The sequence below is a fragment of the Falco biarmicus genome, chromosome 10, assembly GCF_023638135.1.
Source record: "Falco biarmicus isolate bFalBia1 chromosome 10, bFalBia1.pri, whole genome shotgun sequence".
Classification (NCBI taxonomy): Eukaryota; Metazoa; Chordata; class Aves; order Falconiformes; family Falconidae; genus Falco; species Falco biarmicus.
In genome coordinates, this window is record NC_079297.1 from 33305060 (window position 1) to 33321616 (window position 16557).

At 40.8% G+C, this 16557-nt stretch overlaps 1 protein-coding gene across 12 annotated transcripts in view; it reads right to left on the reverse strand.

The window, feature by feature from the left end:
* The window catches only part of PPP6R3 (protein phosphatase 6 regulatory subunit 3), a 64335-nt gene that overhangs the window by 1487 nt on the left and 46291 nt on the right, over positions 1 to 16557 (reverse strand). For 6 of the 12 annotated variants that reach the window (XM_056353285.1, XM_056353279.1, XM_056353283.1 and 3 more), the window contains 9 exons: positions 15518 to 15615; positions 13394 to 13448; positions 12529 to 12659; positions 11241 to 11359; positions 9644 to 9797; positions 8285 to 8391; positions 7218 to 7368; positions 4141 to 4158; positions 3698 to 3820 (listed from right to left, as the gene is read on the reverse strand). In XM_056353285.1, the coding sequence (XP_056209260.1) occupies positions 3698 to 3820; positions 4141 to 4158; positions 7218 to 7368; positions 8285 to 8391; positions 9644 to 9797; positions 11241 to 11359; positions 12529 to 12659; positions 13394 to 13448; positions 15518 to 15615 (956 nt within the window). Of the gene's footprint in view, positions 1 to 3697; positions 3821 to 4140; positions 4159 to 7217; positions 7369 to 8284; positions 8392 to 9643; positions 9798 to 10446; positions 10571 to 11240; positions 11360 to 12528; positions 12660 to 13393; positions 13449 to 15517; positions 15616 to 16557 lie in introns of those variants that run through there. The other 6 variants (XM_056353288.1, XM_056353287.1, XM_056353289.1 and 3 more) reach the window with 4 other exon arrangements.

Below are 16557 nucleotides of genomic sequence, written 5' to 3' on the forward strand. Positions count from 1 at the left end.
AGGCCAAAAAGAGACACGTAAGGAGACAAGAAACACAAAGGGTAAAACCCAAATTCGGGTAGGTGCAAAAAAAAAAAAAAAAAAAAGAAACAAACCACCAACAAAAAACCACACACCCAAACAAAAACCCACACACCACCACAACACACACCCAGAAAACCAACAACCCCAGGTCCTGTACAGCACGACCCCAGAGTCCAAGAGAGGAGATACAAGCTGTAACAGGCTCATCCCATTTATTTTCTGGAGTCCTTATTGTCTAATCAAGCATGGCACTTTAACTGACCACACAGCCGAGGAGTGTTTGATCTGTATTAAGTGAGCTACTAAGCGATCCAGAGAGATGTGGTATCACCCCAGGAGAATCACCAATAAGAAGTGCATTTCTGATGCCTCTCCAAATCTCACTCTGTGAGGCAAAATGTGATGCCAGGAGTATTTAAGGGTGCATCAGCTAAGACGCAACAGGAAAAAACAGCAGTGTCTTAAAAAAACTACTTTAGTTACTAATCTAATTACAAACTGCCATTTCACCAATACTTTGATGTCAGTCCATTAGCATGAAAAGGTCTGGAAGCATGGAGGGAAATAAGGAGCAAACCTGCAAAAGTGAAAACAGCAACGTATATACATTTCTAGGTAAGAACTTTAGAGTAAACACAGGCTCAATTGCTCAGGACTAACACATGTAGAGATCAAATCAGTGGAGCACGAGAACGTTAAGAATTGCAAGTGACAAAAAAAAAATATCTCAACTTCCATTCAGTGCGAGCCTGAGCACATTTGAAGATTCCCTTAAAGAATATAAACACTGTTTGGAACTACACATGAGAAACGTTACCTGTAACTCCTGTTCTCTGATGGTGTACATCACAGAGAAGCCACTCTTGGGTCCGTGCTCTACATGCACATGACCAGCAGGAGTCCCCTAGCTAAGGCTTTGGCTGCTAAGCTCTAAAAACACTTTTTAAAAAAAATACGTACACATTAGACAAAAGACAGACACCACTAGACTAAATCAAACACTTTTTAGAGCAGCCTGGAAGGTAAGAAACAAGCGCTGCATTGGAGAGCAAGCCTGACAGGTCACACGGCAGTAAGTCACTTATTAAGTGGGAAAAAAAAAAAAAAAAAAAAAATCCGTGACAGAAGAGGGCTCCTGGCAGAGATGACTGCTGCTGGCCACCAGCCAAAGACCTACCTAGGGGACTCCTCCCACTAGTCATACATGCATGGAGCCCCAGAAGCACAATTAGGTTTATCTTGACATTTACACTGCGCTTATACGAGGATCTGCTGTGACAGCCACCTTTAGAGAAAGTGCCGAGCTTGGCTGAAGCCAGCCGGAGGCAGTGGAAGGAGCTCCTCCGATGTCCCGGACCACCAACGGCGAGCTGCCGGAGCCCTCTGTTGGCTTTGACAAGCATCTTTACCGAACAGGCAACCGCCTGGTACCCAGAGCCTTCCCTGCAGTTCAACGCTTACCGGCATTAAAAACACTGTTGGGATAAAACCCGGTACCTCCAGGGAAAGAAGAGGCTGTGAAAGACACTTAAAGGGGGAAACCCAGGAACTACAGCATAGACGATTGGGTTTTTCCCGATGAGAAGCCACTTCTTGATGAAATTCATGGGATTTATGCAGAGCAGAAGGTTCTGGCTTACAGGAAAAGGCAGCTGTGCTTTAGCGTAGCACCCAGTACCACAGAGGTTAAGACATTCTAGCTCAAACAAGTCTGAAAACCAGAATCTAAATTTATCAAACGTGCTTGCATCCTTCTTAGTCTGCATACGCTGCGATCAGGACACGCAGCGGCAGCGCTGGGTGCTGGGCGCTGGGCGCAGAGCTATACTCAGTCTTTCCTTGGAAAAGCATTTCAGTTTTGTCTTCAATAGCACCCACAAAGTGGTTTATTAATGTATTATAGCTTATAAAAATATATATATAAATTCTTATAAAAAGTAAGAATTATTACTTTTTCCACAGGATTCGTGTGAGGAATACCACCTTTCTCCAATTATAGTTTAAAATCTATTAAAGTCAAGAAACCCAACAGCTTTTAAACTATTAAAACTAGTTTAATACAGATTCAGAAAGTATGTGTGTGTGTGTACACAGTCTGAATTCTGGTTTTCAGAATCAGAGCCCTGTTTATACTGCAAGGCAAAAGTGACTCCTGGAATTCCTTTTAATTAAGCAAAATCCTCTCGCCCTCTTCAGAACATGCTCCCATTCGGAACATACTCTGCTCCCCACACAGGAAGGCAGCATACACAGCACTGCCCACCCAAGCCCTGCTCTGCAGGAAGGGGAGCAGACCCTACTGATTAACTCAGTGTTTAGTAAATACGGACTTAGGTTGTCCTTTTACAGGAATTTTCTTTTGAGACAGCACAGTTCTTCTGGGCACCCTTGAATTAAGTCTGGAAAAGGGAATGGCAGCAACCCACCCTTAGCTGTCACACCGAGAAGCGAGCCGGTGAGGTTGGACCTGATGTTCAACAAGCCATCGGTTCTGCTAGGAAACCAGTGAACTCTTGCCTAGGCATTGATCTTAAAGCACTTACGAACGCTTCAGTTCTAGACAAGGGCTTCACTGACTACTGCCTTCAAAGGTGGAAATCTTCTCACCTACTTTAAGCTCTTCATTGGTTTTGGGCTTTTAAGATCAAGAAGAATCCTCCGATTCAAGTCTGGAACCCAGCTGATGGGAGACATCTGCATTAAGCATTTCTAACATTTGGTGATTTATGTCACCCTACATGCATTTCATTCTGGTGAAGCCATACTAGACAAGAGTTGATTGTGCATGTTGCTACACCAATGTAACTTGGGAGGCAAAAAAAAAAAAAAAAGCCCCAAACAAGTACTTTAGCAGGAAATGAAACAGGAGAAATACTGTCGAAATGCCTTTTTTTTTTTTTTTTTTTTTTTGGAGAAAGCAGCACTACCTGACAATTTAAAAGAAACAAATTTATGCAAAAGCAGCTTGCTTTAGTAGCTCTTCCCTCAACTGAATCTTGAATTACTAGTCTCCAACACTGCGCTAGTAGCCAAGCTGCTAAGGAAAAATGCCTCATTTCCTCCAGTAAGCATGCTGAGCAATCCAGGCTGCTCCGTATTTCAGGCAAGTTTTATTTGAAGCGAATTATTTATGTACTTCGAAAAGATCTCCAAATCTGCAAGCATTCAGATTAATACCAGATGACGACAAGAGTGCAAGCAGTAACAGATTCACAATCAATCCAGCGTGACTTAAGACACCATTTCCCTTCTGTACAACTGCACTAGCAGACGCCCTACGAACAGTTCTGCAGTACAGAATGAAAAACTGGTAGACCCAACTTACGTAAGTGTGCAGGACAAACTTATTCCCCTAACTTTTTTTTTTAATCATCGTTTTTGTAAGCGTATCAATTCACTACTCTAGCTTGATGACATATCACAAAACCAAGAGAGTATTTACAACACCTGGCAAGACAAGTAGTAAAGGCAAATAAGTTTTTGACAACTCGGTCTTAGAATCAACAGAAACCATAACTTGTTTGAATTTTAAAAAACAGATGCAAGCACATGTTTTGATTGATCTGAACGCAGACCCGGTAACTGGAATTCATTAATCTCTTCAGATCAATCCAATTAGGAAAACACGCAAACTGCTATTTAGAGGATTGAAAGCATCCTTGAACGCAGTTACCTCTGTTCTGGACTGCTGTTAGCAGGCTGCAGAGCTGAAGGAGCCTCTTCTGCAACCTCTGCATTCTCTTCTACTACATATTTACAAGAAGCATCCTGTGAGGTAGACAGTTTTCCTTCCTCACTTGAAAAGAAAAAAGCAAAGAAGTTATTTAATTCTTAAGCTTACTTACAGTGAAATTTCAAGCAACAGGAGAAAACGGGGATGGGTCCATATTTCACATGCAAATGGATTTTAAGTTATGATTGCAACATGAAGATCAAGCACATGGCTCTAGACTTCACAAATGCCTAATAATGCACCGGTGGTTACATCCCATAAAACTCAACTGGATAAAAGAGCAGGAAACACAGTGGTTACAAATAAGATCGGAAAGGAAATAAGGAATGCGTGTGATGCCTGGAGTGGTAACAATCACAGTCATGATCCTTGACTATACATACCGATAGGATTTCAACACTCTGAAGCCAGAAGTATGCAAAAATGGAAGAAAGTATAAGAGAAGTTCAAGATTCCTCAGAAACTGGCATTAATAGTCTGTCCATGAAACATCAGCAGAATCATAAACTCACCACCGTTTTTATTGAACTCCCTCATAACTCCACAGTGAAATACAATGTGTGGGTTCCGCAGGACTAAGACTGCAGCCCAATCTACTTCATGAACTTCGTCTCAGACAAAACCATAGGTTGGTGGAAGAGCAGTACGCTCACTGCGTAAGACATTACCACATAACTAGGCAGCCTCAAAAGTCATTGGTGAACAAATACTTGTTTGCCTCCAAATTAAAGCTTTTCTGCCTCTCTATTCCACCCTCTCCCACCTCAGCCACACCACCATGAGTGCACCGGAATACAAATTTGACCATATACCTGCAAGAGATAGTTATAAGGTAGCTTTGAAGTAGACAAACATCTTGCACCTCTTTGGCAACAAATCTATCCAAGAAGTCAGGAACATTTTAAAGCCACTGCTGATTTTTCTTCCCATTTTTACAGTCCATCTTTCAATGGATCCGTTACATTTCAACAAATCCTTCTCTTTCGCCCCATGCCTCCTTATATCTGCAGAGCCTCTAAAAATAATGGCTTTTGCATTGCCATCTCTCACCAAGATCCAGTTTTCCTCACCTGATCTCCACATCTCATTTGCCTTGATGCTCTCTGTATTAGTTCAAAATAAAATAGTCACCATCACAATCAGAACTGGTCTTCTAATGTTTTAAATGTGTAAAAGGGGCAGTCTCTGCTGTCATTCTTCCCTTCTCATTCTCAGTTTTGAACTAAGTTCAGAAACCACATTTTTGTCCTTCACAGTTCTTCAAAAATTCAACACTGCGCTTCTGATGGTCTTCCTCCCCTCAACGCCGACTTCGCCACCGTCGGTTTTCCACTGGCAGCGGACTATATGAAACTTAGGTCTGGAAGAATCCACTTCGCCAGGTATACAGGGCAGAGTAGGACCTCCTCTCACTACTCTAAATGTCCCTTAATCCAGACCTTTTTTTTCCCCAGCATTGCTTTAGGTATTTATTCCAAAGGAATTACTACTTTACTCTCCCATTTGTCGTTTTGGCACATTTAAGAATTGGCTTTAAGACGCCAGCGTGAGCAGTGACTCAGTATGAGGCCACACACCTTTATCAGAGTAGAACAGCCTCTGCATTAAAGACCTCACCTTTCAGCCTCCTCCTCTACTTCCTTAATCTCCCCCGTCTAAATCGAGATCCCAGCACCCCCACTGCTAAGCGGTTTCTAAGATGTGACTGGCCAGAGTGCTAGGTAACCTCATTCCCACAAAAACCTGGACCAGATGGTCTCTGAAGACCCTTCTGACCTGGGCAATTCTACGATACTGTGTCCCTTCGCACCTCTGTGCCCTTTTAACTACAAGAACTGAGGTACTTACTCCACAGCTCAAGCAGGTAACTCCCTGAAGGCGGGCAGGAACCTCCGCCACATGCTGCTGCCTCTTACTAGCTTTCGTACCGGTATCAGAAGTCACAGAATTTTCAAGCGCATGTGAACTACAGCAGTGTAAGGAGAAATGTAAAACCACTGTGGATAACGAAATCCAACTGTAAACGTTAACACAACAGGAGCACAGACCATGTAAAAGCGTTCCCCAAAATACAGAATAAACTGGAGAGGAGCTGCATCACTTCCTGGGTCAGCAAGGCACTGTGGTTTCCAGGCCACACCAGTCTGCACCGAGTCCCAATCCTGCTCTGCGCTGCTTTGGCTCAGTTCCTCTAACCGTGCCGCTTGATTCACAAGTGCTGTGCAGTCACAAATGCTCCCTCCTCCCTACTGAACATCAGAGGTCAGGTGCCAAAAGCGATCAGAGTTGTTAATTATTGCTTCGATACCCAAAAGGATGGAAGCAAGAGTGACTGAAAGCTGTTACGTTTCAATTTCCAAACCATCCAAAACGAAGAGCACTTACCTACTCTACCACTAACAGGACAAAGCAGAACGAATTTAAAAGAGCAGCGTAAGGACTAACACAGGAAAGCTTTTCCTACTGAAATGGACGGGGATTTTTTTTTTTTTAAGCAATTTCCAAGATACACGGCCAATTCTTTTCAATATTCAAAGTTAGAACAGTGACAGACACTAGAAAATTCTTCTAAAAGAATAATAAGAGAGTTGCATGTCAAAATGCCAGTACGATGTTTAGGATGTTCTGCTTTGTCAAGATGGTGGGGGAGGGGGGTGGGGGAAAGAGAACACACACCAGCTTCCGTTAATAAACCCAGAATTATTTTTGCAGGTCAGACTGTTTGTAGCCCTTAACTTCCCTACGTAAATACTTGATACTAAATACAGTACACCAAGATCTCAGTAGGCGAGATCTGAAGTAGATGAAATGGAAGTGTGCTTTATCCCTATAAAAGGGTTACGGTGTTGATGTATGCAATATGGAATGTAACCATACTGAAAGACAGCTATTCCCCAGTCAAACACACTGTATCAGAAGGTAACAACATTAAGGAGTTTGTTCTTCTGGCTATTCTAGGATGCTGTGTGCCACCTGTAGTCCAGAACAGATCCGACTCCCTCATTCATACCACCAAGAGTGATCACCCCAAGTGTCGGACGAATTATTCCCAAGAGCAGTGCCTGGCTGGCCCTCACCTCCTGTCCTCCACCATCCTGGATGAGGGATGGAATTCCAACCCGAATCTAACAATTCTGTGCAAAATCTAAAAAGCTTAGCTTTGACATGCAATTAACTGTACAGTAAAGAATAACTGTACATTAAAAATACATGATAATGCGCATCGGGGTCAAAAGTTATCGCGCCAGTCTTCCACTAATAATCCTCTGCTGAAAGGCAGGCTCATATGCGAAGTTGTATGTCACGGTAACTAACTGGAAGTAAAATTTCGAAACAATGACTTTGGAAGAAGGTTTCTAGTTTAAGTTCCCAGGAACTGTCACTTGCAAAGAACTCTGACGACAGTGTTCCATCAACAGTGCTTATTTTACAAGGGTGGGAAGACAACTGGTATTCTCACCTTTTGAACACAGCCGTTTCAGTTTTAGCATCTACGGTAAGGCTCAGCGTCTCCTTCATGCTGCCGTTCATCACTGTTTCCGTTACCTTGTCCGCATTTTCTGCATCGTCCTCCCCATCGGAGCTGGCCTCCATAGCAACGCTACCTGGGGCTAGATACACAGAAGAGAGTGAGCACACGGCTGCTTACATTTGAACTCCATGAGCAAGCATACCAGCCAATACAACCACCACGCTATTGCCGCAGTTTTGCGCACACTTTTGCAAAGACACCTTGCTGCGATGCCCACTATACATATATACAGAGCGTAACCGCTTCTTACAGATGGCTTAAGGAAAAGTCACGTTCTCCAATTTTTTTTTCCCATTTGCAAGCCACACGGTGGTTTAGATTGACAATGGTTACTGCATCAGGCTTGCCTGAACAAGACTTCAGTCCGATTACTGTCACATACTGCTTTTTCTGTACAGTCAAGTTTATAACACAAGCCCACAGAGCACAAACTTGACAGTAAGTTTCCAAGTACAGACAAGCCTTTGGGAAGTCCATTCTCCCTGGACTTCTCCGCACTTCTTGTTCTGTCTGTTAATTGTATATACAAAGAGCTAATTAGCACCTTTGGCATTTATTCAGTTCATACATGTAGAAGAAAGAATTAGCGCATGCATAGTGAAGGTGACTTGGAAAGGAATGAGCAGAAGGGGAAAATCTGAACATGTTGAGGCTACTGGCCTATGGCCGCATCAGAAGAGGCTGGAGGCTAAACCAGCTCAGCAAAGCGCTGCCACAGGTGTGGCTCCTCTAACAGAACACACTTGGCTTCCTTATAATGCTTTTCTCTTCACGATGCGCCCGCTTTTCAGAGCTAATGATAATGCTGCCCCCTGTTTTAAATAGAAAACTATAGTAGTGCACACATTCTTTTGACAAATCATTTTCATTACCTGGCAGAACAGAGCAAGCCAGATGAGGTCTCTGGAAACCTGAATTTTCAAGTTCAGGGAGATCTTTCTCAGGTAAAACTATTAAAAGTCATTTGTTTGCATTTCTGAATGCAGCGTACTTACTCTCCAGCTGTGTTGCAAGAGCAGTTACATTTGCACTCAAGGGATCAACTGGGTCTGTGTTTGTTTCCATTTCCACAGGAGAGTTACTTCTTAAGGAATCTTTTGAGCTTCAAATACAAAGTAAAAAAGCTTCAGTAACGTTTCTGAATAGCAGAATGAAATGTTCTTACAACAGGATTTTTAGTTCTGTAGCAAAGCTAAATGGCCTAGAAGTCTACTGAAACCTGAATGACAGCAGGCTTATTTGTAGGAGTCTTGGAAGACACGCTAAACACTTTAGTGATGCAAAATCCACCAGAACTGTTGGTGGTGGGTTTATATTTACTTGTTTTATTTGGTTTGATTACAAGTAGTAGTGGACATGTCCCTCGTAAATCAGGCATACGAGTACCCCTGGCTCCTTCCGCTTCCGACATTAACTGACTTTGTAAATGCACTCTTTGCAACTTGAAAAATGGTTCCCTGCTGAGACCGCCAACGCAGTCCTCACCATCGACTACAGAAGTGACTTTACTACTTAGTTGTATATACAGTATAACTACATGGGTTTAGTTCTGAGCTTTTTCACTTCTCACCATTTATGTCTTTTCTACCCGCTAATGTGGCAACTCCAAGTCTTCATTTTCTAAACCCGTAATCATCATCAACTTATCTGCCTCAAGCATGAAACAATATGCTGGTTTGTGTTGGAAAAACTGTACTTTATACCCAAGCTGTTTAGCGCCAGACAGACAACTGAAAGCCAGATGTATAAAAGGAAGAGTCTGACTGAAGAATGAATCAGTTCTTGACTGCTAGTATTTGGCAACTCAGAATTTACATCTATACAATTAGGTACTTACACAGAAGACTTCAGCTATTTTTTCGTGTAGCATTCAAGCCAAGAAAGGGAGCTGTATTTCTGGCATTCTCAAAATAGCACAGAACTACCTAACCTAGATATCACAGCTACATAACCATGTGAGTTTTCAAAAAACTCACAAAGCGCCAAACCCACTTGTTTTATAACATCCATGAAACAGAAACGTCATAGACATTACGACCTTTAAATTCAACAGTTGATGTTCAACTCTTCGCTAGGTTCAGTCTACACTACAAAAATAAGAAAAATCACTGCCCAAATCCTGGTCACGACAATATTAAAAAATGCAATTATTCTTCAAACACCCTCTAAGCCAACGACACACTAGGGTCCATCCATCCTACAGAAGCCTGCTATGACATAGATCATACAGACATGCTGTTATAAAACACTGGGGGGGGGGGCCCTTTTGACACTACACTTTTTATTCCATCAGAACAATACCAACAGTCTTGGGTAAAGGAAACAAAGGTTGTCCTGAATTGCAACATTCTTACCTCAAAGAGGACGTGAACTCAGAAAAGGAAGCCCAGCCAGTTTCTTTTGCCGGCATAGGTTCTTCCGTACTCCACACATCAGACCCAACAGAATCCAGATTGGCACCATGTGCCGTCTCCATGGGTACATCAAAGTTAGCTGACCAGTTCGGTGCTGAAAAACCATCAACAAGTTCATTAGGAACAAATCTAAATAAAAGAACACAAGTGCACATATGCCTAACGCACTGATTCTCTACATGTACATTCCAAAAAGTATAAAAATTCATAACTAGACTTTAAAGCACATGCGGAAGAATCCTCTATAAACTGTTAAAAAAACAAAAGCATTCCCTAAACCAGAAATTCTGCTAGTAAAGCAGAATTTTAAAAACAGTAACTCAAGTATCCTGCTAATAATAATAAAAAAAAATATCTGAAGAACAAAAACAACAAACCATACTACATCACAAGCACAATCCCGCTTCATTCTTTAAACAAACATAATGTTTTTATTTTTTCAAGACTAATTTCTACAATAGTAAAAAAAACTTAAAAGAATTTTAATCCCTTTTTCAGTTTCCTATGCACATTTTTCTGAACACAGAAAATGAGCATGTCAACTAAGGTATGGGCAGTCTAAAGTTCTCATGCACTAACACCACTGCTAAGTTTCAGAAAAGTTTAAGGCTTTTTACAACTTAAAATATTTATCAGGATTTTAAATTTTAGAGCAACTGTGACTTAACAGCATCTAATTTAGGATAGGTCAATTCAAAATACTTCACCTACCCAAGGGAAATACGTTTTTCATTAACACTTACATACAAAAAAACAGGCTGAAAAGGAAGCTCTGACTAGCAATTAGAAATTCCAACCCAGGCAGATATGGGAGGAGACCCACATGGATCAAAACTTGTTTGACACACAGATGCCAACGACACCAATCTGACAAAAGAAAAGAAAACCCTTAACTTCTTCTATTTTAATGTAATTCCTTACAGTCTAGATAACACAGGGCTTTTACCTACAGATATTGCCACTTTAGTTTAACTAAAGCCAGTTTAGTCTACTGTGACTTGAACGTGAAAATTTTTAAACCAATTACATCAGTTACGCCTCCACGTAAAGAGTCTACTGATGCACATCTTTTATTCACACATGAAACCAGACCAATGCAAATTCACCTGGCTTCTTTGCTTTCTTTTTTTAAAACAAGAGCATTGTTAGTTGAAAATGTGGTCTGAAAGGCTTCCAGTAAAAATAACCATATTTTAGATTCGGAGATTAACCACCTATTACTTTTGCAGGCATTCAAGATGTATATATTATTACATTGCATCCTTCCCTTTCTGATTCCTCTTCCTTTTTTTTTCCTCTTGAAAAGTAGAAACATGAATTTTAGAGAGATTAAGTAACTTAACTCAAGACACGTAAGGAATTCTAACTTCCCAACATTTATTTGCATGCTCTGTGGCAAGCAGTCTTTACAGTGAGAAAGACTACTTTATTAAGACAGTTGGAATAAAAATAGTAAATGAAGAGAACTCCTACAAAATAAGACTGCTAGATCTAACGCCTTCCTATAACTCAAAGCAGCTGGAAAGATGCTACGTACGTTCACTTAAGTCTACTTCCATTTTGTCCTCTGTATTGGTGTGAGATTCAAACAAGTCTTGTTTTGTTCCATCCTCTTCTTCAGAATCCGTGCTTTCTTCACTGTCTGTACTGCCCGAACTTAAAATACAAAGAGATAGTTTACATTCTGTGTTCAGTGTCAGACCCTGGGCACAATACTGGAGAGTTTGAGGCTACAGAGAATTACAACAGCTATCATTTCTGTTGGATTAACTGAGGTATAATTTGTTGGCTGTTAGTATTCTCATTGCTCTCAAAACCCCAAGGTTTAAGGTTTCTCACTTGATCATGTAAAGAGGCTATCTCTTCCCCCCCATCTGCAGGCAAGAGACAAAAATTAGTTTTATTCTTGACATGCAAAAGGGAGCAAAAAAGGAAAGTAAGGAATCAGATTTGCGTACAGAGATTGCTGGCCTATTTGGTCTCTTCACACTAAACGGAAGTGCTGAAATACAAACTCTTCAACACTGATTTAACAAGACAGAACTTGATTTATATTAAACCCCAGCAACAAGCCTATTTTAAAGTAATCTCCCCAACAGTATTCCAGTCCATCTTCTAACTACATACACGCTTTAAACCCTATGGGCACCTCTCCCTTCCTGGTAAGTGCAACTAACAAAAAAACCCAAGGTGTTGTAAGAAGGTAAGGCTATCCCTGAAACGCATCCCATTAAGTAACCACAACACCATCAGGCAAAATAATTGTTTGTACAGAAGGTATTAGCAACAAGCATTTTGAAGGTTGGAAGGGAAGAAGCGATCAAGTTTGTGACTCAAGCCACAAGAAGGTCAGAGAAACCAAGACTACCCTGGGACAAAGTTCAGCACCAAGCACAGCCCTGAGAGTTTTGGGGACCAGATGGCCCTTCCCCTCAGAGCAGCTCCCTGTGCAGTTTTCCCCACAGCCACACTGGTACTGTAGAGAGCACAACAAGGCCTACAGAGGTGTGGAGCCAGACTGCCTTGCCCAAGGGAAGAATGGCTGAGCAGGTTTAAAAGCAGAGGAAAAGAGTAAGCATCAGGAAAAGAGTAAGCTACAAAAGCTCAAGTGCAGAAAAAGCCGAGTAGGCAGGAGAGCTGTTGCCATCTTCTGCAGATTATGGGATGACAGACACTACAGCCATGCCCCTACTCATTTCTCCACAGAATGGAAATTGCCAGTTATGCTGGACAGCCTGTACTAACAGTCAGCCTGAAGCAGAAGACATGGGCTCAGTACTGCGGGCTCACTATACCGCTACTTGGATGAAAACCGCATTTCCTACCTGGAACGCCTCTGGGACTCTGGTGTAAAGGCAATATGTTTTTCTTCCCAAATGTCTTCTTCATCAGAGCCACCATCATCAAACTGCTGTATCCGCTCCTTACAGCATGCCTCAAACAAGGCTATATTGCCCTAAACACAGCAAAAGTATAAAATCTGTATTTATGATTAATCGTCCTAGTTACATCAGTAAACATTTTGGAAATACATGACTATTCTGAATAGAATCTTAAACCAGCATGTGTGTGTGGGGGGGGAAATAATTCTCTAAAAGCAGCAGAAAACCATAATATCTTAACAACTTAAAGCTTATCAAGGAAATACTCAGTTCTTGTTTTACTCAGTGCTTGTTTTCCTCAGCTGCTAACAAGCCAAGTGGGCTGACAAAGAACGGCTAGGAGTTTCCATCACGTTTAAGGATGGCATGCAGGAATGACACTGAAGAGCTTTTCAGACCACCAAGTGCTCCAGCTTTATTTTCCTTAGTGAGGTTCGTTTCAGCTCAACTGACAAGTAACATCTAGGGTTAAAGACTGTCCTTACTTCCCTGTCACCACAATCTCGTTGCAAGACTGAAATAGTTTCTACCCATAAAACACAAGTGTGCAATACACACAGGTCAGATCCAAACCTGTTCTTGAACCTGGCCATATAAATTAGAAGCAATTCTGTTTAATACTGGTCAAAGAACAACGGTGTCTTCCAATTAGAAAAAAAATCTCATGATACAGGAACAAGGTAGAGTAGTTCTTCTCTAAAGATTACACATCAGAGGAGTAGATGTAACAACCACCACCAAAACTCTGAGATCATGCCGAAGTTTCAAAGACAGCAATTTTTCCGATGGTACAAGAACACATACTTACACTTTCATTCGTATTGAGGGTAAAGTTGATGTCTGAGACCCGATCAAAAGAAACACTACAACAAAATACAGATGTATGCAATAAAACAAGATGTTGTATTGTGTCATGAAGACATTTCATTTCTCTTATGTTTCTCATTTTCCAGTAATTCAAAAACGTAAGATTAAAAAACAAAGTAGTTTCCAGCATAAAACAGTCAAATTCCACATTAAGGAGGCCTGGCATTCACGTGATTTTTCTTACTGTGAAATATTTTCAATGAAAATACAGAACAATATTGTCTCTACTCCATAGTTAACTGTGAAGATGCATCAAGCCTAAGGAAGCATAACTGAGCAGATATACGCAAACCTCAAATACTGTAGGAAAAAAACCTAGGCCTAAACAACGCCTAATCTGACTGGTGTACCATGATGCAGCTCAAAATCCTGCAGAGATCTGTGTTAGCAATTCTTACACCTTCTGATTTCACCACTCTACACAAAGACCTTCTCAACAGGAAAAGAGAAAGCAAAAAGCATAATATCAACTTCTGCTTCCTAAAGAAAAAAGTAATCTTTTTTTTTAAACCAGTCACTGAAGGTTTTTTCCCAAACTATACGCTAATTAGGCTTTACACATCTTCACATATTAAGCTATCAAGCAGTTTCATTGAAGTAATTACAAACATGTCTTAAGACTAAAAATAGCATTAGGCAAACTAAATCTCCAGGGGAAGCAAAAAGAGAGGGGAGGAAAAGATGGGAAATTCTACCAGACTTTCAGAAGAGTTAATACATTCTTTCTCTAGCCACATATAGCAGTGCATTCAGCAGAGCATGTACTACTTTTCCTCTAACCCTCACTGCATTTCGAAGCAGGGAGCAAGGTAAGTGGTCTACCGGAACATTAGTTCTAAGTGTGACCGTATTACTGCACAACAGTAAGCAGGTAATTTAAACTGCAACTGATTCTTACACAAAAGCCATAGCTTCAAAGTAATTTTGTCTACATCTTAATTCAGTTTATCAGTATATCTATCACAAATCTCAAGAGATCTGCTTACACAAGTAGTCATCTTTCCACCAAGACTGTACACTACCAAAGGCATGATTTTAAAAGGAATTTCAACATCTATCCTTGCCAAAATCCACTTGCTTCTAACAAAGTTAGCGAGTAACCTCAGTTGCTTCCTCTCTCCTACCTTAATCTATAATCTCAGCAGATTACGTGGGGTAAAAAGGCAGCTTCAGTCAAGCTTCGATCAACTATCACTTAACATCTTACAGAAGAGCACCAACACGTTTTACTGTCTTTTGCCCTTCTAGAAACCATCTTCAAGTAACACTCATTACTTTATCTGCATGGTTCCACATCCCAAGCCATGAATTCTTACAAAAATCAAGATCAAATTGATTCTTAGCAAGAACTCCCATTGTTCCCTTTTCCATTATGGCATCAGTTTACTTCAAACTGAAGCGATCAGTTTGGGTATGGTGCATGGAGTGTTTTTGTTGTGTTTGGGGTGGGTTTTTTTCAGTGGTGTGGGTTTTTTTTTGTGTTTTTTTTTTTTTTTTAAATCTGACCGAGACTGTTCTCATTTCCTCATCACTTACCCTATTTGTTGAAATGCATCTTAACTACCTTAACCTTGAAAACAAAGGTAGATTTACGATGCCCTTCCTTTTACTGTGCCCTACAGAAAAGTACAGTCACAGACATGTTGTTCCTGTCATCTTTTCCAGGAAAACTTAAAAATAGGGCTATTCATCTGGTCTGGTACATAGATTCAGTGAGGGGCGGGGGAGGAAATCACTTTGAGGCACAGGGAAAGTGAAAGCACTCCCAGCAATGCCATGTCATTGGACAGACACAGCTTTCAAAAGCAGAGTTACAATTTAGTTATTTATTCCAAGCACTGCGTTCTCATGTTGGCACAACCAGGACGTTAGAAATGGAAGATAAGCTGTTGCTTTCCCCTAGGAACTGTAAAGGGAGGTTTCTATCAATGCACATAGATGGTACAAAAAGACACGTGACTGGCAACTGCCTCACATCAGTAAAGGCATCAGCAAAACCACAGTGAAATGCACAATAAGGAAATGCCTGAGATTATATTCAAAGCCAGTATAATGTTATACTCACTTGCCGATGTCATCTTGATCAGCAAACTTCTCATCGTTGAAGCCAAACTGGTCAATAAAATTGGACGTCATTTGTTGCATCTGATAATCAGAAAAGGCCTGGCAACCCCAGGACCAACGACAGTGATATAATGATTCTAATAATACTCTAAATCCTATTTGCCCATTTTGCTCCAAAGAAACAAAAGACTAATTTAAACATAAAGGACAGGGAAAGGATTTGTCTTAGCCTCTGACTTTTAAATGGTAACACTGACTGCACACCTGTTTACATGTACTGACCTGAAAGCCAGTTTAATAGCAGCTCTCAATAAGAAAGTTAAACCTCTAGTTTAAGCACGTGTTAATCAGCACCCTTCCAAATGCACCCCACAGAAACGGTGAAACACCACAGTATACTAATTAAAAGAAAAAGCTGTCTTTATACAAACTAACAGGAAATTATAAGTTATAAGAACCAGAAAAGTACGTTATATATAGATACTGAAGCACAGTTGCATATTTATCATGTAGTTATCACTAGAAATACTAGTCTCAGGCACACATACCAGCAGCATGTATTCAACATCTAGAAGAAGGAACTATTCAACATATTCCATCTCAATGCAGTGTCACTGACTCAACTGTGCTTTTTTTTTTTTTGATTTTTAAATGAACATGCCAGTGTCAACTGCCAGCAGATGGGTATATACACACTAATACATACATATTAATATATACACATTCTTCCATCCATAAAAACAGGTTTTGTCTCTTATTTCCTGGGACTATAATTAAACTACCACACATTCTCTAGGGACTTTTGATAGTGTCATTTCCCTGTGTAAAATCAAAAAAAAGCCAAGATACTCCAGGAAACAGCTGTCATGTCAACTCCCTTGGTTTCTTGCCCAAGTAGCTAAAGGGAAACACTATACAGACAAAACCTTTGAGGAAGGTGATAAAGCTGAACAAGTGAATATGGAAAGCAAACAAGAGAATGGTCAAAGCAGCAAGTCTGGATTAAGGCATTATGAAAACTGGAGAAAAAAGGAGATGCAG